The sequence below is a fragment of the Megalobrama amblycephala genome, linkage group LG21, assembly GCF_018812025.1.
Source record: "Megalobrama amblycephala isolate DHTTF-2021 linkage group LG21, ASM1881202v1, whole genome shotgun sequence".
NCBI lineage: Eukaryota > Metazoa > Chordata > Actinopteri > Cypriniformes > Xenocyprididae > Megalobrama > Megalobrama amblycephala.
In genome coordinates, this window is record NC_063064.1 from 31,159,241 (window position 1) to 31,185,027 (window position 25,787).

The 25,787-nt window shown below is 39.5% G+C and overlaps 2 protein-coding genes across 2 annotated transcripts in view; one reads left to right on the plus strand and one right to left on the minus strand.

Annotated features, from left to right (window-relative positions):
- The first annotated feature begins 3,002 nt into the window (after positions 1-3,002).
- The window catches only part of LOC125256696 (NACHT, LRR and PYD domains-containing protein 3-like), a 42,669-nt gene continuing 19,884 nt past the window's right edge, over positions 3,003-25,787 (plus strand). Inside the window, exon 1 of the mRNA XM_048172891.1 lies at positions 3,003-3,334. Within this exon, the coding sequence (XP_048028848.1) occupies positions 3,105-3,334 (230 nt within the window). The 5' untranslated portion in view covers positions 3,003-3,104. The remainder of the gene's footprint in view (positions 3,335-25,787) is intronic.
- On the minus strand, positions 21,523-24,679 carry LOC125256697 (zinc finger BED domain-containing protein 4-like). Its single transcript, XM_048172893.1, has 2 exons — positions 23,010-24,679; positions 21,523-22,886 (listed from the first exon to the last, which is right to left on the minus strand). Exons 1-2 carry the CDS (start codon positions 23,433-23,435, stop codon positions 22,446-22,448), a joined length of 867 nt encoding a protein of 288 aa, XP_048028850.1. The 5' UTR covers positions 23,436-24,679; the 3' UTR covers positions 21,523-22,445.

The window sequence follows — 25,787 nt, forward strand, 5'->3', positions numbered from 1 at the left end:
CTCTATATGTGTGTGTGTGTGTGTGTATCTCTATATGTGTGTGTGTGTGTGTGTGTGTGTGTGTGTGTGTATCTCTATATGTGTGTGTGTGTGTGTGTCTCTATATGTGTGTGTTTGTGTATCTCTATATGTGTGTGTTTGTGTATCTCTATATGTGTGTGTTTGTGTATCTCTATATGTGTGTGTTTGTGTATCTCTATATGTGTGTGTGTGTGTGTGTATCTCTATATGTGTGTGTGTGTGTGTGTGTGTGTGTGTGTGTGTGTGTATCTCTATATGTGTGTGTGTGTGTGTGTCTCTATATGTGTGTGTTTGTGTATCTCTATATGTGTGTGTTTGTGTATCTCTATATGTGTGTGTTTGTGTATCTCTATATGTGTGTGTGTGTGTATCTCTATATGTGTGTGTGTGTGTGTGTGTGTGTATCTCTATATGTGTGTGTGTGTGTGTGTCTCTATATGTGTGTGTTTGTGTATCTCTATATGTGTGTGTGTGTGTATCTCTATATGTGTGTGTGTGTGTGTGTGTGTATCTCTATATGTGTGTGTGTGTGTGTGTCTCTATATGTGTGTGTGTGTGTGTGTGTGTGTATCTCTATATGTGTGTGTGTGTGTGTGTATCTCTATACGTGTGTGTGTGTGTGTGTGTATCTCTATATGTGTGTGTGTGTGTATCTCTATATGTGTGTGTGTGTGTGTATCTCTATATGTGTGTGTGTGTGTGTGTGTGTGTGTGTGTCTCTATATGTGTGTGTGTGTGTGTGTGTGTGTATCTCTATATGTGTGTGTGTGTGTGTGTCTCTATATGTGTGTGTGTGTGTGTGTGTGTGTGTGTGTGTATCTCTATATGTGTGTGTGTGTGTGTGTCTCTATATGTGTGTGTGTGTGTGTGTGTGTGTGTATCTCTATATGTGTGTGAGTGTGTGTGTGTGTTTATGGTCCTCATAAACACACAGCTGTCATTCAGTTTCTTCATCTCAATAAGAGCAGAAAATAAATCCTATTTAAATGTGGACGGGCCGTTACCATGGAGACGCTGTCAATCACACCTGTCGTCCTTCTCACAGAACAAACCACCACATGACATTGATGGTGCCACAGGAAATGACATCATAGTCAACAGCCAATGGGCGTGTGCAGCACACGAGTCAAGAGGAATGATAAAAAACTTTCAGTCGAGACTAAAAATGACAGTAAATAAAATTACTCAAAAAATCAGTTTTATTTTGATTAATTGTGCAAATAATATCAATTATTATTAATGTGTTGTTAATTTAGTGAAATATCATCTCAGTATCTCAGAGGAGCTTCAGGTGTGTCGTGTGTAATGGACTGATGAAGTGTGCTAAAGATAACATCACTGACCGCAGATCACACACTCGCTGTGGACAGGTCTGATACTCACATCCCAGCGTCCAGGGTTTTTCCTCAGAAACGCAGCAGATGCGAGTCCAGTCGTGTCCAAGTTTCCACCTCTCGTGTCTCATTTCTAGTCGGCTCTTTTCTATTTGCGTCTCTCTTCTAATTCAGCAGCTCGCTGCACTTGAGGGGACGAAAACATCCAAGTAAAATTAGCTCTTGTATTTCCCCGTCTTTACTCCGCAGTGGACGAGTCCCCACAGACTCACTGTCCAGTTTGACTGTCCCTTTAAATGCAAATGAGCTGCTGCTTCCGCCCCCTTTCCAGAAGAGGGCGGAGCTTTAACAGCTCAACAACAACAAAGCTGGAGAATCTCACGCAGCCAAAATGAGGATTGTCAGTAACGGTGTTCAGCCTTACATTGTTCAAGATTTATGGGGATTATAAAAAAGGGGTGGGTGGATTTTACCATTATAGATTGATTATAAGATATACACATCTGTGTTCAAACACCTTATAAAAGTGTTGCCAATTTGGCGATTTTGTCACCATATTTAGCTACTTTCTCATTGTTGCTGCGACTTTTATTAATGTTTTGCAATTTTAGCTATTTTTAAATAAAATTAGCGATTTTTTTGCAATTAAACTCTGCCATTGGTTGTCCACACCCTGCTGGTAATCTCTATTCGTCTGCGCTCAAGCCTGCACTGAACACACAGACACAGCAGTATGCATGAAGAGAAATGTAGACAATATAGGACAGATCATATGTGTGTGTGAGTGTGTGTGTGTGTATGTGTGTATATATCATAGACTGTGGTATATATATATATATATATATATATATATATATATATATATATATAGGCTATATATATATAGGCTATATATTCACACACACACACACACACACACACACTCAAAAAATAATCCTAGTCATATATATATATATATATATATATAATTTTTTTATTTATGACACTTATATAATTATATATAATTTGTATATATAATTTATGATAATACTATATATATAGAGAGAGTGTGTGTATAATATACATTTTTGTATATTTTTATCACCTTGTTTAGAAATTAAATAAGCTGTCCATTGATTATTTATGAAACAAATAAATGTTTAGTTTGATAGTTTTTCAAACAATTGATTGTTTCCAATCTTTAAAATTTTTTTTACTTGAAAGCACAACTGCACAACTTTTACTATGTTGCTTTTTAAATAACATTAATATAGAAAAAGAAATTTGTAGAACTATTTCTGATCATTAGTTTGATCTGTGTACAAAATATGTTCATGTTGGCATGTAGTTTATTATGTACAGTATTATGTATTTTGTATGCTAATAATCTGTTATGGTGTTTTTGGAAAAGCCTAATAAACTTTTTGTATTTTGAATTAAGTCATAAACATATTTCCAGTATGTTTTATATTATCACACTTTCCAGGTAAAGTCATGATTGAATAACTCCGGGATGTTGGTTTATTTTGAGAGATAGTGTCAGGCACGTCAAAACGTGAGTAACTTTAGTAATTTGTGGATTAGTGTTTGCTTACTGGAGATGCCAACTGTTTCAGTACGATTTGGTGAACCGGTTCACTGAAAAGAATCGGTTAAAAAGAACGATTCGTTCGCGAACCGGACATCGTATGGGTACTCCGAAGTAACATCACTATCTCTTACCATTGTAGAAAGCGTAACGGCTAACTTTATGTCTCAGAATATCGTGTAATGGCACCTGGTCTCCTTCACTGTGTACTAGTAGTCTTTACCGCAGCTGCAGCGTTAGCATTAGCCGTAAAACTTTTTTGGCTAAACGCTGCAGGCTTGTCATCTAGTGGCTTTGCAGCGATGGAGCGCGTGAAGGCGATTAATATAAGACGATTCTTGAGAAGATCTCGCAAAGATATGAATCAGAAGACTCTCTGTTTATTACGGAAGAAACTCAAGCAATTGAGCAGGTAGATATCAAGCTATTATGATACGATGATAGACCCTTTACACATCTGCGAGTTTCTCTGAAGCGGAAGTCATCGTAGTTGGGTAAAGTTCCATAGCAGTGAAGAATAAATTAAATATATTTTCTGTGCTCCCATTTGCTCAAATAGCAATGAAAAACTCCACAATAGTGTTTTCACAACTTTCAAAAGAGGGGGGAAAAAGAGAGCGACTGATATCAGCAGTCAGAAGAGAGAAAGATGTCAAACTTTACCCTCAATGCAGCATTAACTAGTTTTTTTGTAATTTTATGTAAAGGTAATATAATAGTAAGTATAGTCTTATAAATATACATATATTTAGGGTTAGGGTTAGAGAGATTTACATATATATAGATTTACATACATACATACATACATACATACAAGTTTCCCTCTAAGCTAGAACCGGTTAATGCGGTTTACAGGTTTCATAGAAAGAGAACGATTTAGCGTGTGAGCTGGCTGGCCCTGAGCCAAATCAGTCACGGTAAGAATACTGTAATGTTTGCGGAATAAATACATCAATACGAGAGGCAACGCGAAACGAAAATAAGTGTGAAATAAAACACTTTATTTCATATCTTAATGAAAAGTGGTGGAAATAACTGATGATGGGCACAGAATGCTAATAAAAACTCTGAGACATTTACAACTACACTCCCACCACACCACAGGTGTGGCTTGCAAACTCAAAATACATCAGTTAGCCTATATACCTCAGTCTAAATAGATTATTGTGTGTGGTGGTGGTGTGGAATGTTTAGATAACTATAAAAGAGTTAACATGTTCACTTTTCTATTAATATTTAGCTGTCAGATCTGTTTAAATGCTTCAGTTTGTTTTCATATTAGAATGTATTAAAACAAATTGAAGCATTTAAACTGATAAAATAAATTATTTTTAATAGAATTTCTTGGTAAAGACTGGTACAGTTAACACAGCAATGTGAAAAATCTCAAGCAATGTGCTTAATTTAGTGACTGAACTGCTTGTTTTCAAAAATATGATTTAATATATCGCTAAGTTACATCAAGGGTCAAATAAAATAGAAATGGCACATTAAAGTTAAAAGTTACAGTTGCATGATAAAACCTTTTTTTTTTTTTTTTGCATGTTTAAGTACACTGTACAGGTCTGATATAAAGAGTGTTTTTGCTCAGGTGGCCAAAATGTGCACTCAACAGAGAAAAGTTTTGCTCAGCGAGAAAAAAAATTAGAGAGAACATTGCATACATATATATATATATATATATATTATACAGATTTACATTGCTGATTACCGTTAAAACCTGTCATTACAGTCTGTGAAAAGGGTCTATCCACTTTATTCCTGATGAACCTACTATGTTTTGAATTTATGGGTTGCATTTTCGGTTTGGGGAACTTCCATTCAAAAAGAGTGAAAAGAATCATTTCAAATCATAAGGTTGCCCTACAAACAGAGGTGGGTAGAGTATCCAAAAACTGTACTCAAGTAAAAGTACATTAGGTTTCTTCGCAACAAACACAGAAGAGACAAGCATTCCCAGATGAAAAAGACATAGGGGAGAGCAGGCCACAACCCAATGCTTTTTGACTTTCTCAGTTTGTGTAAATCTACTTGGGGTTCAGGGAATTTCTTTTGTTCCAGATTAACGTGTGTGGAAGTATTTAAACAACGTATGTTACAACTAACCCAGCATTAGTTTGTGCCCCGCACTCAAAATGTACTTGAGTATCTAATACAATACAAATATACTATACTGCATTTTTAAAACATTTAATGGAATGTCTTTTTCACCTGGGTTATTTATGGCATCTGTAACCAGAATATGATTGCATGTCAAGTCAAGTCAAATTTATTTATATAGCGCTTTTACAATTGGTAATTGTTTCAAAGCAGCTTTACATATTAGAAGCACAGAAAAAAGGGAAGTGGTTAAAAATAAGCTGTACAAACAAGCGTGGTAATATGTAACATATACAAGATGGTGCTACATTAAGCCAATGTCGGCTGACCCCCAGGGGTGGAAAAAACCCCCTAGGAGAAAAACCCAGCGTGCTAACACTGGGAAAAAAGTCCTAGGAGGGAAAAAACCCCTTGGAAGATATATATAATATATGTAAATGGATATGGAGATCAAAATCTGAATTATACATTTTTATTATAGAGATTAAAAATAGATTATATATAAATATATGTAAGCGGATACGGAGATTTAAAAATCTGAATTATAGATGCAGCCAGAACTGGATCTGTAGGCCCATTTTCTCCTGGGCTGCGTTGTAGTCAGGTCCAGACACAGGTTCTCCATCTGATCTGGATACGGCCTGGATCCAGCACCCGGAAAACCTCAGGATAAGCAGAGAGACTGATATTAGCGTAGATGCCATTCTTATTCTGATGTACAGGTATATCTAGTGTTATAGGAAATGTTCTCGGTTCCGGCCGACCTAATTATTGCAGCGTAACAATCCTTTAACAGATTTGAAAAATGTTAATGTATTGATAATGTGTTATGTGTATGCAAGAGCAAAGAGATGTGTTTTTAGTCTAGATTTAAACTGACAGAGTGTGTCTGCTTCCCGAACAATGCTAGGAAGATTGTTCCAGAGTTTAGGTGCTAAATAGGAAAAGGATCTGCCGCCTTCAGTTGATTTTGATATTCTGGGTATTATCAACTGGCCTGAATTCTGAGATCGCAATAAACGTGAAGGACTATAATGCATTAAGAGCTCGCTTAGATATTGGGGAGCTAAACCATTTAGAGCTTTATAAGTAAGTAGCAAGATTTTAAAATCTATACGATGTTTAATAGGGAGCCAATGTAATGTTGACAGAACTGGGCTAATATGGTCATACTTTCTGGTTCTAGTAAGAACTCTAGCTGCCGCATTTTGGACCAGCTGTAGTCTGTTTAAAAGCCGAGCAGAACAACCACCCAGTAGAGCGTTACAGTAATCTAGCCTTGAGGTCATGAATGCATGAACCAACTGTTCCGCATTTGTCATTGAGAGCATATGTCGTAGTTTAGATATATTTTTTAGATGGAAGAAGGCGGTTTTACAGATACTAGAAACATGACTTTCAAATGAAAGATTGGTATCGAAGAGCACACCCAGGTTCCTAACTGAGGACGAAGGTTTAATGGAGCACCCGTCAAGTGTTAGAGAGTATTCAAGGTTTTTTCGTGAGGAAGTTTTTGGTCCAAAGATTAGGATATCAGTTTTTTCTGAATTTAATAATAAGAAATTTCTTGTCATCCAGTTTTTAATGTCAGCTATGCATTCTGTTAGTTTTGTGAATTTGTAGGTTTCGTCAGGGCGCGAGGAAATATAGAGCTGAGTATCGTCAGCGTAGCAGTGAAAACTAACACCATGCTTCCTAATTATCTCTCCTAAGGGCAGCATGTACAGAGTGAAAAGCAACGGTCCTAGTACTGAGCCTTGTGGTACTCCATATTGAACTTGTGATCGATACGACATCTCTTCATTAACTACTACAGACTGATAACGGTCAGATAAGTACGATTTGAACCATGCCAAAGCAATTCCACTAATGCCAATATAGTTTTCAAGTCTTTTTAAAAGAATGTTGTGATCGATAGTGTCAAAAGCAGCACTGAGATCTAATAACACTAATAGAGAAATACAGCCACGATCGGATGATAGGAGTAGATCGTTTGTAACTCTAACGAGAGCAGTCTCAGTACTATGGTACGGTCTAAATCCTGACTGGAAATCCTCACAGATTCCATTTCTTTCTAAAAAGGAGCACAGTTGTGTTGAAACTGCCTTTTCTAGTATCTTTGACAGAAAAGGTAGATTCGAGATTGGCCTGTAATTTACTAAATCTCTCGGATCTAGTTGAGGTTTTTTAATAAGAGGTTTAATAATAGCCTGCTTAAAGGTTTTTGGCACGTATCCTAGTGTTAAGGATGAATTAATTATATCAAGAAGTGGACCTACGACCTCTGGAAGCATTTCCTTCAGTAGTTTAGTCGGCATTGGGTCTAACATACATGTCGTTGATTTTGATGATTTGATAAGTTTAGATAATTCTTCCTCTCCTATAGCGGCGAATGATTCTAGTTTTACCTCAGGGACACTACAGTGCACTGTCTGAAGCGAAACTGTAGACGGTTGCATGTTTATAATTTTCTCTCTAATATTGTCAATCTTGCAAGTAAAGAAGTTCATAAAGTCATTACTGCTGTGCTCTTTGGAAATGTCAGCAGTTGAATCTCTGTTTCTAGTTAATTTAGCCACTGTGTCAAATAAATACCTAGGATTATGTTTGTTTTCTATTAAGAGATTTGAAAAATAAGTAGATCTAGCATTTCTTATAGCCGTTCTGTACTCAATAATTTTTTCTTTCCACGAAAGGCGAAAAACTTCTAGTTTTGTTTTCTTCCAACTACGTTCAGCTTTTCTCACAGCTCGTTTTAGAGCCCGAGTGTGCTCATCATACCACGGCGTTGGATTAGTTTCCTTAATCTTCTTTAGACGTAAAGGAGCGACTGCATCTAATGTGCTGGAAAAGAGAGAGACAATAGTTTCTGTGGGTATGATTACGACAATGAGTGGGTCCTGACACGTGTTGTCTAACTCCAATAGATTTTAAAATGTCTGCAAATACCAATCCAAATGCGTCTTTATTATTATCTACATGGATATTAAAATCACCAACAACAAGGACTTTATCCGCAGCCAGTACTAACTCTGATAGAAAATCAGCAAATTCTTTGATAAAGTCAGTATGGTGCCCTGGTGGCCTGTATACAGTAGCCAGCACAAATGTCAACTTACATAATGTTACATAAAGCACCATCACTTCAAAGGAATTATATTTGAAATTCTTTTGAATGATTCTGAATATATTACTATAAATTACAGCAACACCTCCCCCTTTGCCTTTCTGTCGAGGATTGTGTCGATAATCATAACCTTGAGGACTAGACTCATTTAAAATAATGTAATCGTCTGGTTTTAGCCAGGTTTCTGTCAAACACAGCAAGTCTAGTTTATTGTCTGTGATAATTTCATTTACAATAAGTGCTTTTGAAGAAATAGATCTAATATTCAGTAACCCAAGCTTTATCATTTGTTTATCTGATTTATCTGTGATTTTCATTTTTTGAACATCAATTAAATTTTTACCCTTAAAAGGTTTCGGAAGTTTTTTGTATTTACTAGTTCGAGGTACAGACACAGTCTCTATGTGATAATATCTAGGTGAAAGAGTTTCTATGTGCTGTGAATTATCTGAGTTCTGTGACGTGAGGCGGCTAGCAGACGGTCGGTTTAGCCAGTTTGTCTGCGTCCTGATCTGGGCCCTGGTTTGTCATGTTTCAGCTCTAAGACTATTTGCCAAATTTCTAGATAGAAGAGCAGCACCATCCCGGGAGGGATGAATACCATCTCTTTTCAACAGATCAGGTCTGCCCCAAAAGCTTTTCCAATTGTCTATGAAACCTATATTTTCTATATATTGTCTATGAAACCATCCTTTGCTTTGTATAATAGTAATGTACTACATTTGAAGAAAGAGAGTTATTTCATAACCGCTGAACATCTGAACACAAACAGTGATCAAATTAACATTGACGCATCTTCTTCTGTCTGTTCTCCAAAATGTAAATTTCTGCAGGCGCGTGTAAACTGGTTAACTGTGTCTAATGTTACGCAAAGGCATTAATTAGGGATGCACTGATACGATACTAGTATCGGGCCCGATACCAAGCTCATGTACTTGTACTCGTACTCGTAAAAATACCCCCGATACCAAAGACCGATACCTCACGTGACGTAACTGACTCAATTTCCCGTGCACAGAGACACCGGCGGCAGCCTTAGAGATGTGTAAATGCACCTTCAAAATTAATGATGACAACACACACATCGCGAACTGCATGCTTTCAATCACAATTCGTAGACAATAGGTGGAATCACGCTGAATGACATAGACCAGAAGCGCTCTCTCTCTTTCTTGTGCGCAATCCCAGTTCTCTCAGACAGCACAGGTTATCATTAATGTTAATAAAACAACAAAATATGTTAAATAAATGTATACATGGTAAATACTGTATCTGAAAAACAAGTTTTATATAGTATTTCTATAGTATTTGTTGTATTGTTTGTAATTTGTTTGTAAATTTAGAGTATGGCTGGGCAATTTTTCCAATTTTTTCGATTAATTTGAATTTATATTTTGCCTCGATTTTATTATTTTTTGAATCGAGAAATCGCAATTTTGAGTAAAAATGTTAGCAAGGGTTCAATTACACATGGACAATACAGCAATGATAACGTATTAGGAGAAGAAAATGATACGACCTCATGATGGCGCTGGCGTGCCTGATTAACCGCTCTCATGTGACGCCCTGAACGTAGAACACATGTATTCTTAAGCGGCTGTTCATTCAGAAATGCGTTATTGTGTTATAGAAATGAGACGCAGGCAGTGGAATGAGAAAAAAGGCAAAGTTATTAAACGCGAGTTTAACTTGACCGCCGTGTTTTTACAATTCTGTTTCATGGGAGAGACGCTGCAAAAGACACGAGACAAGTACCTAAACATGTCCGCCAAACATAAAAACAATAGGACAAATACAGTCGTTATGAATTAAAATTCTGAATCTGTAATAAATAAAAAAAATGACAAAGCCACATTTTAGTCAAGTTTATTTTATTTTTTAGTTTCACTTTCACCATTGTTTCTAAGCTTGAAGGCAGAAAATTAGGGACATTTTAATGCTTAACGTGAAAAAACTTAACGTGGCTTAATTTACTAAGACAGTGTTATTAACAAACTTAGTAAACACCAATAAAGCATACTATGTACAGAAAAGCAGATGAGCCCAGAATATGAATGCAGCACATTTTAATTAAGCATTTTCCTCCCATAAGAAAACTCTTTGGACAGTGACATTAAAGACCAAACTTAGAAAACACTAATAAAACATACTATACAGCAGTGGTTCCCAAACTTTTTAGCGTGAAGTACCCCCTGAAGGGATTACTATCCTTCTGCGTACCCCCTCTCTTCCACTTCGACTGCAGTCACACCTTTACCATTAAGGGACAATATTTGCCCCCTAAATTGATTTTCCAGTGCATATTTTTACGTTATGAATAACTTTATAAAATAAATAATGTTTTAAATAAAAAATGTTCAATAGAGAAATATGCAATGATGGTAAAACTAAGTAAAACTTTTAAATATTAAACTAAAAGCGCCAGTAGGTGGCAGCGAGTCACTGTTTTTATGAGTGAGTCATTGAGTCATTCATTCAGTAACGAAGCAAGTGGCTGTGAATGAATCATTGAATCATTGACTCTCACGATTCGTTCAAAGCTGCAGAATTGTTTGCGAAACAGACGTGTTGTAGTTCTGCTGTGGTTTTCGTTAGAACTATTATTTCACTGCAAAATAGAGTAAATACTGACAGTACTGTGTTTAAAATGTAGACTACGTTTTATTTTTGACCTGTTGTATAATAATGTCACGTTTGCAGTCATGTGGATATTTGGGAACAATTGCATTCTTGCTCGTTATCATTAAATACAAGAACTCACACAAGGTATGTTTTTGTATCGGAGTAAGTTTGAGTCTTAAATCGAAATTAATCCATTATCTGTGTCTATATTTGTTCGTCATGCGAGTAAGTGCTAAATCCCCACTTTTACAAAGGTGCATTGTACGGCAGTACAGTAATTTAGTGCGATTTAAGGCAGCAGACTGCGCACAATCAATCATATGCATGCTGCTTGTGGATACAGTAATTTTTGACTGCAAATGATGAGGTAATCTGATTAAATGTACTGGATTTACGATATTTGGCAATTAGAAATACATGCTTGATTTTAATATTATTTAGAATTAAATGAACTACTCAGCATTTTGTTTGCGTATCCCCTATTGTCACCTCGCGTACCCCAGTTTGGGAACCACTGCTATACAGAAAAATTGGTGTGTGCAGAATTTGATCTTTTAATATCACTTAGTAGGCTACATTAATACAACGTTAAGCGTTTTCTTTATAACAGTTTTATATGAAAACTTAACGTGTAAGGAGCTGCATTTTGTTCATATTCTGGGCTCATCTGCTTTGCTGTACATAGTTTCTACAGGAGGAAAACGTTTAACGTGAAATTAAACACGTTGCGTTCAAATTCTGGGCTCAACTGTACATTTATCTGTACATAGTATGGTTTATTAGTATGATGTTTACTTACATTAAGTCACACTAAGCATTTTAAAATGTGCCTAAAATGGCGCTTCATTTTACATCTGTGAGCCAGTGCTCACCATTCTGGTGTATAATTCAACTGTATAATATAAATTTTAACATCTACCTCCACTATTTCCCAGTCTCTACTGTACTGTCGGTGACCTAAAGTCACAGAATGCATTGCGTTGCTGACCAGCAGTTTCTCAACATGAGAATATCCAAATTAAATGTATTCATTTTTCATTTAAAAATGTAAAAAGTTTTCTTTCAAACGATACCAGCCTTTTGACTCTTGCTGGAGATTTGGAATTATGAGTCATTTTTGTGCATGTCACTCTTTTTTTATACGTCAAATTAAAAATGCCTACCTTTGTTCCAAATGCTGTAACTTTTGATTTCTTTGTGCGATCGCCATAAAACTTAATCCAGATACAGTTCACATATAGAGGAACATCACCAAAAAAAAAAAAAAAACCTGCTACCGTATTTCTGTCACAGTTCCCTTCGTTCCCGGACTCCATTTTTTTCATCATCCTCCTTGTTTCCACACCTGCACTCACTTCCTCGTCATCTCCCCATCATCATTCGTCATCTGCACCTGGACATCATCATCTGCACCCTTTATAATGGACTCACTCTTTTCACTACCTTGTCTGTTCTTATTGTTAGTTTAAATGTGTGTATGGTTGTTTTTGTCTCCGTCGTTGTAAAAAATACCCTGTTTGGTTGAAGTCTGTGAATGCCTCATCTCTACAGCAACCTCACACGTAACAGAAGAACAGACCGTACCGTGTGGACTTCTACTGAACATGGCTATCTTCCTAGTTCCTGTGCCCCCAAAGAGCCGCCGACGCAAGCCCTCAACGGAGGACTGCCTCTGGACTTTAAGACAGGATGGCCGCCTGCTGGAGAAGTATGTGGAGGAATTCGCTGAGCTGTCTTGTAAGGTGAGCTGGCCAGATGCCATTTTGAACACCTGTTTTCTGAGGGGTCTGGACAAGGATACGATCCGATATTTTGAACCTGAATGTCTCTTTTCCCTAGTCGAGTCTATTAATTTGATTTTAAATGGTTCTGAGTCCGAAATTGAAGAGGTTCAAAAGAGATCGTGTTTTCCTTGTCTGGCTCCCTCAGAAATACGGATGGCCTGGCCAGTTCACCAGCTGCCGATTTCCTCCACCTACCACTCCAGTGGGCATTCCCTGGAGCTCCTACCTGATCCAACGCCTAAGCCGCCCAAGAAGAAGACCACTGCAAGGCCCAGACGGCCTAAGAGAGTGGCCGCTGCCTCACCAGAGCCTCCAGCAAAGCCTGTCGCCAGGCAGCCCAAACCTCCTGTGAAACCTGCCTCCGAGCAGCCTAAGCTTCCAGAGAAGCCTGCCTCCAAGCCTCAACCGCCGTTCCTATCAGCACCTATTTCAGTACCCTTGGGGCTTTTAATTGAATATGAGGAGATGTCTTGGACTCCTTCTCCAGACCCCTCTCCAGCAGTCCACGAGCCCGCTCTAATTCTCCTTGTGCCAACTCCTAATCTCCTCAAGCAAGTGCCAGCGGGCTCATGGAATGCCCACTCCAGCCTTCCACGAGCCCGCTCCAGTTTTCCACGAGCACGCTCCAGCAGCCGACGAGCCCGCTCCAGCCCACCTACAAGTTCCAGCCCACAAGTCCCTTCCTTCCACCATTGAACCCCCCAAGAAATTTTTTTTTGGGGGGGGGCCATGTACTCGTGGGTGGGGAACTCATGGGCGGGGTTTCGGTGTTGCCATGGCCTTCCGAGGCTCCAGTCCCGCCATATCCTTCCGAGGCTCCAGTCCCGCTACGGCCTTCCGAGGCTCCAGACCCCCCATGGCCTTCTGAGGCTCCAGACCTGCCATGGCCTTCCGAGGCTCCAGTCCCGCCATGGCCGCCCATGGCTCCAGACCTGCCATGGCCTTCCGAGGCTCCAGACCCCCCATGGCCTTCTGAGGCTCCAGACCCCCCATGGCCTTCTGAGGCTCCAGACCTGCCATGGCCTTCCGAGGCTCCAGACCCCCCATGGCCTTCTGAGGCTCCAGACCTGCCATGGCCTTCCGAGGCTCCAGTCCCGCCATGGCCGCCCATGGCTCCAGACCTGCCATGGCCTTCCGAGGCTCCAGACCCGCCATGGCCGCCCACGGCCTCTGATCTACCATGGCCGCCTAAACTCATAGACCCGCCCTGGAGATCTCCGTTCCCGTGTGCACCTCCCCCTGCACCTGCGTGAAGGTCTCCAGGGCACCCACCCCCCCTCCCTGGTTGTTCCATCTACAGCGCGAGGCTGCGCCTGCCGGGAGGGGGAGGTGCTGTCACAGTTCCCTTCATTCCCGGACTCCATTTCCCATCATCCTCCTTGTTTCCACACCTGCACTCACTTCCTCGTCATCTCCCCATCATCACTCATCATCTGCACCTGGACATCATCATCTGCACACCCTTTATAATGGACTTACTCCCTGCACTCCCTTGTCTGTTCTTATTGTTAGCTTAAATGTGTGTATGGTTGTTTTTGTCTCCTTTGTTGTAATAAATACCCTGTTTGGTTGAACTCTGTGAATGCCTCATCTCTACAGCAACCTCACACGTAACAATTTCCTTCATGAGATATTCCATTTTAAATTAGAAAGAAATATTAAATTTTTTCCACTTTTTTTGCCATTTATTTGCAGTTTCTCAGCATGACAATGTCCAGATTTATTTTTTATTTAAAAATTTAAAACGTTTCCTTTCAAATACCAACCTTTTGACACTTATTGCTATAGTTTTGGAGTTACGAGTCTTTACTTTTTTGTGTCACTCAGAAAAAAACCCTCTGAAAATCCCTTCAGGGCCCATGATGGCATCCCATATTAATACCATGGTACCTTTTTAGGTATATGTGACCAATCACAGAAAGTAGGGACACAAGTCGGTTCTGGGGCATTTTGAGATATTCACAGATTCAGAAAGTGTAGTCTCCAAGCTTTCAAATGATGTGTAACACATGGAAATCTGATCATATTTGGAGAAGTTGTGGCCATTTGAAGGTAGGCACTCAAAAAAGCTCTAAAGAGAGAAAATGCCTCTAAAACTTGTGCAGTTCTTACCTGTTCTCACCTGCTGGGAGTGACAACAGGGCTCATTTACATCTCATTTAGATAAACCATACCCCCTGTAAAGCTGCATGGTTGCATAGCAACGACAGACGCAACGGGGAAAATCTGACAGCATGCTATTAATAATAAAGGATAATGTGCATTGTAAATGTCAGTAATTTATCTTTTAATTTATCTTTCCTGGTTTAGACCTCAGTTAGTGGTTAGACCTGGTTTGAGTCAAAGGATTAAAAAAATCCTGTACATTAAACTCTTCATACTTTTACTTTTGACTTAATAACGCACATTTTACGGCTACGGATACTTTATACGTTTACTTAAGTAGGAATTTAATCTGATACATTTATTATTACGTTAGTAAATCCTTGTTAAGAATATTAAGTAGCACTTTCTCCACCACGGGCTAAAATTATTAGCACACATTCAATTCAAGAATGCTAACAGGCAGGTTTACGTGGGCTAAGTCATTCACACCAGTCACTTCAAGCAATTGAAGTGTTATTCAAATTAATAGCAGATGCTAACATTACCATCTAAAAGCACGTCATAGTAATTAAATTAAAACGACAGTCCTTGTTTCACTTTTATACTTTCGCTAAAGTGAATAAATAACTCAGACCACTGCTATACGTCCGTGACTCTGTGTTTACTGAACTGAATTCACATCTTAAAAGGCAACATACAAAAGGGTCCGTGCTTCAACAAGAGTCAAATAACAATCACATTGTTACATCCTTCCTTTTTTTTTTTTTTTTAAAGTGCAACAATGCATATTTATCTCTATATTTGAACACAGTGACTGTCTAAACATTTCAAAACAATTTCCTTTCTCTCCCTCTCCTCTCTTTTTTTTCCCCTTAGATTTAAAGATGGTCTTTTCTCAGCCTGCAAAACACATCAGTTCTTATATCAAAAAAGAGAGGCTGTAAGAATCAGTCCATGTTTAACTAAGTAACATAGTCCTTCAAATACTGTGGTTTGACACTAATCCGACCTGCTCTGGTTTTGACAGTAGGTTTGGTGTCATCTTTTGGCAGTACACAATGCTCCTTTTGTCTGTTGTTCTCTGCAAACTGTTCTAGTTTTGTGGCCTGATCTTGATGGCCAGTGTGTCTGAGGTACCTTCTGTTCCTCCTCAGAACACCACCACTGTCCATTTCAACCCTGTATGATCGTTTGTTAACCGGTTCCAGAAGTGTTGCTTTCTGCCAAACCTTTTGTGCCTGTGTTGGTTGTACTCTCACTTGGTCAACTGGTTTCAGGATGTTCATGTCTTTTGCGTGTCTGTTGTAGTACATTTCCTGTCGTCTTTGATTTAGTCTCAGTCCATGCATGGTGTCTACTACTTTTGGCTTCAACAGATTGCTGTGTGTTGGGAGGAGTATGCGTGTCCTCCTGCTTAACAGTCTTTGAGCAGGGCTTGCATTCAGACCCTGCGAGGAAGTGTTTCTGTGATCTAATATCGCCAAGTATGGATCTTGTCCTGACATTTTGGCTCTCTGCATCAGACATTTTGCTGTCTTGACAGAAGACTCCGCCTTCCCATTACTTTGCGCGTGAGTGGGTGATGATGTTTTATGCTGAAACTCCCAGCATCTACTGAACTGCTGGAATTCAGCTGACATGTATTGTGGCCCATTGTCTGAGAACACAACGTCAGGTATGCCTTGCCTGGCAAAATGGGCTTTCAGCTTCTTAATCACCGTGGAAGACTTTGTGTCTGGCAAGTAATCCACCTCCCAGAAATTTGAGAAATAATCCACAGTGATGAGATAGTCACGATTGTTGAATACAAACAAATCTGTGCCCACCTCGGACCACGGTCTTTCAGGCAGGTCGTGTGGGCAAAGTGACTCTTTCTGTTGTTTTGTTTCCAGTGATCTACACATATCACACTTCTCAATGTATCTCCTTATCTGTGCATTCATTCCAGGCCAGTAGAGGCATTCCCTTGCTCTCCTCAAGCATCGTTCAATACCAAGGTGTGCAGAGTGTACTCGGTGTATCATGTCGCTTCTGAGTACATCTGGTATCATAGCTCTTTCACCTTTGAACACAATACCATCCTGCACCATTAGCTCATCCTGGATTGAGTAGTAGTGAGCTATTTTTCTTGGTATGTTTCTTTTGTTTGTTGGCCATCCTTCTTTTATCGTCTTTATCAGTGTCTGGAGTGTGACATCTTTTGCTGTCTCACCTCTGATTACTTTGAGTCTTTCTTCAGATATTGGGAGATATTGAATCATGTTCACACTTTCTATCTCTTTCTCCACAGATCCTTCCTGTGCGGTGTCCTCCAGGTATCCCCGACTCAGTGCATCTGCCGACAGCATATCTTTCCCTGGAACATAGTTAATGATGAAATCATATTTCTTGAGTCTCATTAACATCCTTTGAAGTCTCTTGGGTGCATGCAGCAATGGCTTTTTAACAATACTCTCTAGAGGCTTGTGGTCTGATTGTACGATCACTTTCCGTCCATTCCATATGTGTATTGATGGAATTTCTCCATGCTGTACACTATGGCTAGGCACTCTTTTTCTATTTGGGCATAACCCTGCTCAGTTAGTGATAACGCATGGCTACCAAAAGCAACAGGTTCCCCACTCTGCAACAATGCTGCACAGTAGAAGTAACTGTTCTTTGAGGCTGTAGTAACGCAGTGCAGGTGCCCTGGTTATGAGGTCTTTTATACTCTGAAAGGCTTGTTCGTGCACCTCAGACCAGTCCCACAAACTATCCTTGTGTGTCAGCTGTCTGAGCACTTCACAGTAATCTGAAAGATGTCTGCAAAATTTAGACAGATAATTCACCATGCCTAGAATTCTCTGTACCCCTTTCACGTCAGTCGGTCTTGGCATCTCATTTATGGCCCGTACTTTCTCTGGATCTACTTTTAAGCCTTCAGATGTGAGCAGATGTCCAATATATGGCACTTCACTTTGCCTGAGTCTGAATTTGTCTGCGTTCATCTTGATATTTCTGTCTCTGCATCTGTCTAGAAACAATCTCAGTTTTCTATCATGGTCCTCACTCGCCATTTCCAAAGTTTCACCTTCCCCTGTTATTAGCACATCGTCTGCGATTATGTGTACACCTTGAAGACCTTCTAATGCCTGGGTCAGCATTCTCTGGAAAACCTCAGGCACCGGGCTTATTCCCATAGGCATTCTTAACCACCTGTATCTCCCGTAAGGTGTTGCAAACGTGGTGAGATAACTTGATGGGTCATCCAATTGTACATGCCAGAAGCCATTTTTTACATCACAGACCGTGAAGACTCGTGCTTTTGACAACTCGGGCAAAATGTCCTCAATTGTGGGCAGAGGGAAGTGACTTCTCTTTAAGGCTTTGTTCAGTGGTCTGGGGTCTATGCAAATTCTCAACTTGCCAGTGGGTTTCTTTACGACAACCAGACTGCTTATCCAGTCAAGTCAAGTCAAGTCACCTTTATTTATATAGCGCTTTTTACAATGCAGATTGTGTCAAAGCAGCTTTACATTGATAACTGGTACATAATTTGGCTGTACAGCAGCTCTTAAATAATAGTGTCAATGCAGGCAGATCAAAGCACTGTTGAATAAATGTCAAGAATACTATTGAATATCAAATGTCAAGTGTCCCCAACTAAGCAAGCCAAAGGCGACAGCGGCAAGGAACCCAAACTCCATCAGGTGACATCAGGTGGCAAACAAGTGGCAGATAGTTGTTAAGATGGAGAAAAAAAAAAAACCTTGGGAGAAACCAGGCTTAGTCGGGGGGCCAGTTCTCCTCTGGCGAACAGTGCTTTGTTACAATCAGGTTGCTATCATAAGTCTGATAGGATCGCAACAATCAAAGTATATATTTCAGTTCCATCCAGTTGAGGATCGTATTCATCACGCCAGTATGGACGGTCTGTTGAGGAACTGTGCTACTGGCTGTCGTGTCGATGAGGCCTTCACAATGGATGATCTAGTTGACTCGATCTCTGCTGATACTTCAGGGCTGCGTTGTGGTCGTGTCCAGTTGAGGATCGTATTCATAACGCCGGTATGGACAGTCTGTTGAGGAACTGTGGCACTGGCCGTCGTGTTGATGATGTCTTCAAATGGATGATCTAGTCGACTTGATCTCTGCTGATACTTCAGGGCTGCGTTGTGGTCGTGTCATGGCGCCTGTCCTTGGTCTCAGCTGGATACGGCCCAGATCCGGTTGACTACGGTAAACCTCGGGATAAACAGAAAGACTAATATTAGCGTAGATGCCATTCTTTTTCTGATGTAACGAGTACATCTGGTGTTATAGGAAGTGTTGAAAATCTAAATTGATAATGTGTTATGTGTATGCCAGGTTAAAGAGATGTGTTTTTAGTCTAGATTTAAACTGACAGAGTGTGTCTGCATCCCGAACAATGCTAGGAAGATTGTTCCAGAGTTTAGGTGCCAAATAGGAGAAGGATCTACCGCCTGCGGTTGATTTTGATATTCTAGGTATTATCAGTTGGCCTGAATTCTGAGATTGCAATAAACGTGAAGGACTATAATGTATTAAGAGCTCACTTAGGTACTGGGGAGCTAAACCATTTAGTGCTTTGTAAGTAATTAGCAAGATTTTAAAATCTATACGATGTTTAACAGGAAGCCAATGCAGTGATGACAGAACTGGGCTAATATGGTCATACTTCCTAGTTCTAGTAAGAACTCTAGCTGCTGCATTTTGTACGAGCTGTAGTTTATTTATCAAGCGAGCAGAACAACCACCCAGTAGAGCGTTACAGTAGTCTAGCCTTGAGGTCATAAACGCATGAACTAACTGTTCTGCATTTTTTATTGAGAGCATATGTCGTAGTTTAGATATATTTTTAAGATGGAAGAATGTGGTTTTGCAGATGCTAGTAACATGGCCTTCAAATGAAAGATTGGTATCAAAGAGCACACCCAGGTTCCTAGCTGACGACGAAGACTTAACAGAGCAGCCATCAAGTGTTAGACAGTATTCTAGATTATTGCGTGAAGAAGTTTTCGGTCCAAAAATTAGAATCTCTGTTTTTTCTGAATTTAGTAGTAGGAAATTACTGGTCATCCAGTTTTTTATATCAGCTATACATTCTGTTAATTTAGCGAATTGGTGAGTTTCGTCAGGGCGTGAAGAAATATAGAGCTGAGTATCATCAGCATAACAGTGAAAACTAATGCCATGCTTCCTAATGATATCTCCCAAGGGTAGCATGTACAGAGTAAAAAGCAACGGTCCTAGTACTGAGCCTTGCGGTACTCCATATTTAACTTGTGATCGATATGACATCTCATCGTTTACTACTACAAACTGATAACGGTCAGATAAGTATGATTTGAACCATGCCAAAGCAATTCCACTAATGCCAACATAATTTTCGAGTCTGTTTAGAAGAATATTGTGATCAATAGTGTCAAATGCAGCACTAAGATCCAGTAACACTAATAGAGAGATACAACCACGATCTGATGATAAGAGCAAATCATTAGTAACTCTAATGAGAGCAGTCTCAGTACTATGGTACGGTCTAAATCCTGACTGGAAATCCTCACAGATACTATTTCTTTCTAAAAAGGAACATAGTTATGATGAAACTGCCTTTTCTAGTATTTTTGACAGAAAAGTGAGATTTGAGATCGGCCTGTAATTGACTAATTCTCTAGGATCAAGTTGTGGTTTTTTAATAAGAGGTTTAATAACAGCCAGTTTAAAGGTTTTTGGTACGTATCCTAATGACAAAGATGAATTAACAATATTAAGAAGGGGATCTATGACTTCTGGAAGCATCTCTTTCAATAGCTTAGTTGGTATAGGGTCTAACATACATGTTGTTGATTTTGATGATTTAACAAGTTTAGACAATTCTTCCTCTCCTAAAGCAGTAAATGAAATGAATTTTTCCTCAGGGATACTACAATGCAATGTCTGACACGATACTGTAGTAGACGGTTGCATGGTTATAATTTTCTCTCTAATATTATCAATCTTGCAAGTAAAGAAGTTCATAAAGTCGTTACTGCTGTGCTCTTTGGAAACATCAGAAGTTGAAGCTTTATTTCTTGTTAATTTAGCCACTGTATCAAATAAATACCTAGGGTTGTGTTTATTTTCTTCTAAGAGTTTTGAAAAATAGGCAGATCTAGCAGTTTTTAAGGCCTTTCTGTACTCAGTCATTTTCTCTCTCCACGAACTGCGAAATACTTCTAGTTTTGTTTTCTTCCAGCTACGCTCCATTTTTCTGGCTGCAGTTTTTAGGGCCCGAGTCTGCTCACTGTACCATGGCATTGGATTAAATTCCTTAATCTTTTTTAAACGCAAAGGAGCGACTGAATCTAATGTGCTGGAAAAGACAGAGGCAATAGTTTCTGTTGCAACATCGAGGTTTTCTAAGCTGTCTGGTATGCTAAGGCGATGAAACTGATCAGGAAGGTTATTTATAAAGCGATCTTTAGTGGTAGAAGTGATGGTTCTACCATATTTATGGCAGGGAGGCAGTTTAGCCTCTTTAACTAAATGTAGTATACACAAGACTAGATAATGATCTGAGATGTCGTCACTCTGCTGCAGAATTTCAACAGCGTCAATATCGATTCCATGTGACAATATTAGATCTAAAGTATGATTACGACAATGAGTGGGTCCTGACACGTGTTGTCTAACACCAATAGAGTTTAGAATGTCTGTAAATGCCAATCCCAATGAGTCTTTTTTATTATCTACATGGATATTAAAATCACCAACAACAAGGACTTTATCTTCAGCTAGTACTAACTCTGACAGAAAATCAGCAAATTCTTTAATAAAGTCTGTATGGTGTCCTGGTGGCCTGTATAGAGTAGGGCTGTTTCGAATGCCATTTTTTGAGCTTCGAAGCCTAGGGGGCAATCAATATCGAATATTCGAAGCTTCGGTGGGTGGGGCTAAATATATAATAATAGTGTCGGTTTGCATTTGTATCATCTTTCACAACTTCACGTTTCACTCTTCGGCATCGTAAATGTGTTGCGGCAGACCCAGTGGAGTGCAGTGTTGCAATATGATCAGGTGGCACACATTCTTTAAATATTAATAAACATTTAATAATCTTTTAAATAGAACAGTTTCCGGTACGCATTACACGGGCAGGTTTATGCTCCGAAAACGGACAGTGCACAAGTGATACAAAACACAAAGTCTGTTGAGAGCAAGAACTTTAATAAGGTATTAATAATGAACATTTCTTTAAAACAAATGAATCCCAAAACAGAAATTAAATTAGTAACACACAGTGATTTCAACGAACTGTAATAAATAAAGAACACGGTAGCATGCTTATAAACAGTTGAATAAGAATAAATGAACTGTTTTTAAAATGACACAAAATGTAATATCTATTACAATTAGTTTTATTCTATATAAGGGATTTATTTTGTCTTATTCTGACTTTTTGTTAATTTAAATCTTTAAAATGCGCGATGCTTTTATTGAAAGCATGTTGCGGTGTTTTTTTTATTTATTATTATTAGCCTGCAGTTCGTTGAACTACATTCATTTATTATTCGTAAATGTAATAATTACTGACACCGTAACGGGTTGGCTATTTAAATTTAAAGTAATTGTAATAAATTTTATTCACTCCCTTATATAGAATAAACTGTAATAGGTTAAATAGAACAAGGCAATGTTAGCCTAGCTAGACAGCTCACATTTCAATGACAAAAATATTTAGGCTCTTTCAAACACTTAGCCTATATAAATCGCAACCCAGTGGTTGGAAACTATTGTGAAACTACCTATACTCGTTTCATGTTGTGTGCGAGGAAGATGAGTTTGTCCACATTTTCTGGTAAAAGGGAACTTCGGGTCTTGTTGACGATGTAGCCAGCTTTTGAGAAAATGCGCTCTGATGGAGTTGAAGTGGCCGGAACGCAAAGAAGGTGTTTGGCTGCAAATGCCAGTTTAGGGTAGCGGTCACTGTTTTGCTTCCACCATGCCAGTGGGCCCAACTGTAATTTAGAAGCATCTCTCAAATACTGCTCCATCTCTGTCTTTGCGCTGTCTCCGCGTTCTTCTTCCTCTTCGTCATCAGCCTGCATCAGCATTGAAATCTCCTGCTGTTTTTTTTTGGCGGGTGGTGGTGGCGCATCCGTCTCCTCTTCTCCGTGGCTTGCTGACAGCTCTTCTCCCTTGCGAACGATCTGTTGCTGATGCAGATGTTCAGCTAGTCTGACAACCTAAACAAATAGCATTTTCTTAGTCTAATCTATGCGTAGCGCACACAATAATCTTAGTGGCATAATCACAATACATTTTAATTATTTACTATTATATAGTAGTAATAAAAATATAAGTCTAACCTCAATGTATACCAGGTCCTCCTCCTCATCCTCAAGGAATTTAAGGTGCTTAAATCTCACGTCTAGTGCTGAAGAAAGGAGATAGATGCTGGTGGGTTCCAAATTTAACAGTTCCCATCTGCTGTCGATCTCCTTGACAAGGGTATTCTTCATTTCTCTGATGGCAGGGCTGTCATCCTCTTCTGGTGACAGGTGGCGTTTCTTCAGGTTAAAGAGCATTGGCACTGTTGCTGACAACGACAAGTTTGCCTCCTGTGATAGTAGTTCTGTGAGTGTGAGCAGGGGCCCAAGTAATTCTGATGTCTCTTGTGCCAGTTTCCACTGGTCTCCTGTCAAGTCAAGGGTGCGATTTCCTTTCTTAGTGATGCTGGGATCTGACAAAACAGCTGTCACTGGCCATCGCTGCTCCACCAGTCGGTTAAGCATTTCATACGTAGAGTTCCAACGAGTAGCAACATCTTGAATGAGTTTGTGTTGTACAACGTTCTGCTGCGTTTGTTTCTCTTTCAAAGCAGCTGTAGCCTTGGCACTTTTTTGAAGTGCCCTACGAGATTCCTGGCAGCTGAAACTGTGCGACGGATTCGGTCCAGTTTCAGAGCTTCATTTATGCATAGTTGCAGCGTGTGTCCTGAGCAGCAGACCCCTTGAACGGTTCCCCATTTCTCCGGTTCTTTATTCAGCGTCTCGGTGCACAGCTTCATATTGCTGGCATTGTCGTGAACAACGGCTATCCGCTTGTAATTTGGAATTGCGAATGCATCTGCCGCGTCTCCAAGCTGTTGTGCAATGTTGACTCCTGTATGGCTTGACTCAAATGCTTTGGTTTCCAAAACGAAGGCAGAGAGTTCCCACTCCTGAGGCCGTAGCTTTTTCAACGAGAGCATAAATTTGGCCTCGCAGATCGCTGTATTTAAGAGACAGGGTGTTTGAAATACTGGAACGGTTTGGGACAGTGTAGTCTGGCTCCATTATCTTCATTAATTTTCTGAAGCCTTCGCCTTCAACTACATTAACGGGCCTCATATCCATAGCGACAAACTCCACTATGGCATCTGTTATCTCTCTCTTTCTTTTCTCTGTTAACGGTTTTCGGAATTGCAGGATCTGCTGTGAAGTTTTGGGTTTTGTTGAGCATGTTGATGGCTGCGATACCTGTGGATGTACCTATAAACAAATTATTATTAGCCTGTGCTGCTGTATGTTTTTAAATAGTGTCGTATTTGCAATTAGCCTATTTATCATAGCAAATTAAGCGCATAAAAGCAGTTTTTTTTTTTTTTGTCGCGTGCTACTTACAGAACTCAGGTGATTTTTCAAACTTGTGGTGCTGTTGTGGTAGGCCAGTTTCAAATCGCATATTTGACACACTGCCTTTGTCTTGTCATCCTCACTTAATTTAAAGTGCTCCCAAACAGCTGAGGTCTTGGGCATTTTGTACCTATTCAGTATGAGATGAAATAAATCACTACGTTCGCCAACGGGCGGTTCAAGCATGAGTGAGAATGAGTCCGCGACGGAAGTCACGTGTTGAAAAAAAAAAAAAGAATAGTCGAATCTCAAAACTGAAAATCGAATGCCACCCCACCGAACGAATATTCGAATATTCGATTATTCTAGTACAGCCCTAGTATACAGTAGCCAGCACAAATGTCAACTTACATAATGTTATGTAAAGCACCATCACTTCGAAGGAATTATATTTGAAAGACCTTTGACTAATACTGTAAATATTACTATAAATTACAGCAACACCTCCCCCTTTGCCTTTCTGTCGAGGATTGTGTCGATAATCATAACCTTGAGGGCTGGACTCATTTAAAGTAATGTAATCGTCCGGTTTTAGCCAGGTTTCTGTCAAACACAGCACATCTAGATTATTGTCTGTGATAATATCATTTGCAATAAGTGCTTTTGAAGAAAGTGATCTAATGTTTAACAATCCAAGCTTTATCATTTGTTTATCATTATTATCTCGATTTTTTATTTGTTGAACATCAATTACATTTTTTCCATTAAATGGGTTTGGAAGTTTTTTGTTTTTATTAATTCGGGGTACAGACACAGTCTCTATGTGATAATATCTAGGTGTAAGAGTTTCTATGTGTTGGGATTTATCTGACTTCTGTAACATGAGGCAGCTAGCAGACGGTCGGTTTAGCCAGTCTGTCTGCTTCCTGACCTGGGCCGTAGTTTGTCATGTTTCAGCTCTAAGACTGTGTGCCATATTACTAGAGAGAAGAGCAGCACCATCCTGGGAGGGATGATTACCATCTCTTTTCAACAGGTCAGGTCTGCCCAAAAACTTTTCCAATTATCTATGAAACCTATATTATTCTGCGGACACCACTTAGACAGCCAGCCATTGAGTGATGATAATCTGCTAACTATCTCATCACTCCGACGAACAGGAAGAGGGCCAGAACAAATTACTTCTCCTGACATTGTACTTGCGAGTTCACACACCTCTTTAATGTTAATTTTAGTGATCTCCGACTGGCGAAGTCGAACATCATTTGTGCCGACGTGAATAATAATTTTAGAGTATTTACAATTAGCATTAGCCAGCACTTTTAAATTTGCTTTGATGTCAGGTGCTCTGGCTCCCAGCAAACATGTGACTATGGTGGCTGGTGTCTCTATTTTCACGTTCCGTGTAATAGAATCGCCAATTACTAGGGCACTTTCAACAGGATTCTCAGTGGGTGCGTCACTGAGTGGGGAGAACCTGTTTGATGTTCTTATTGGAACGGAAGAGTGGTGTTTTCCGCGACTAGGCCG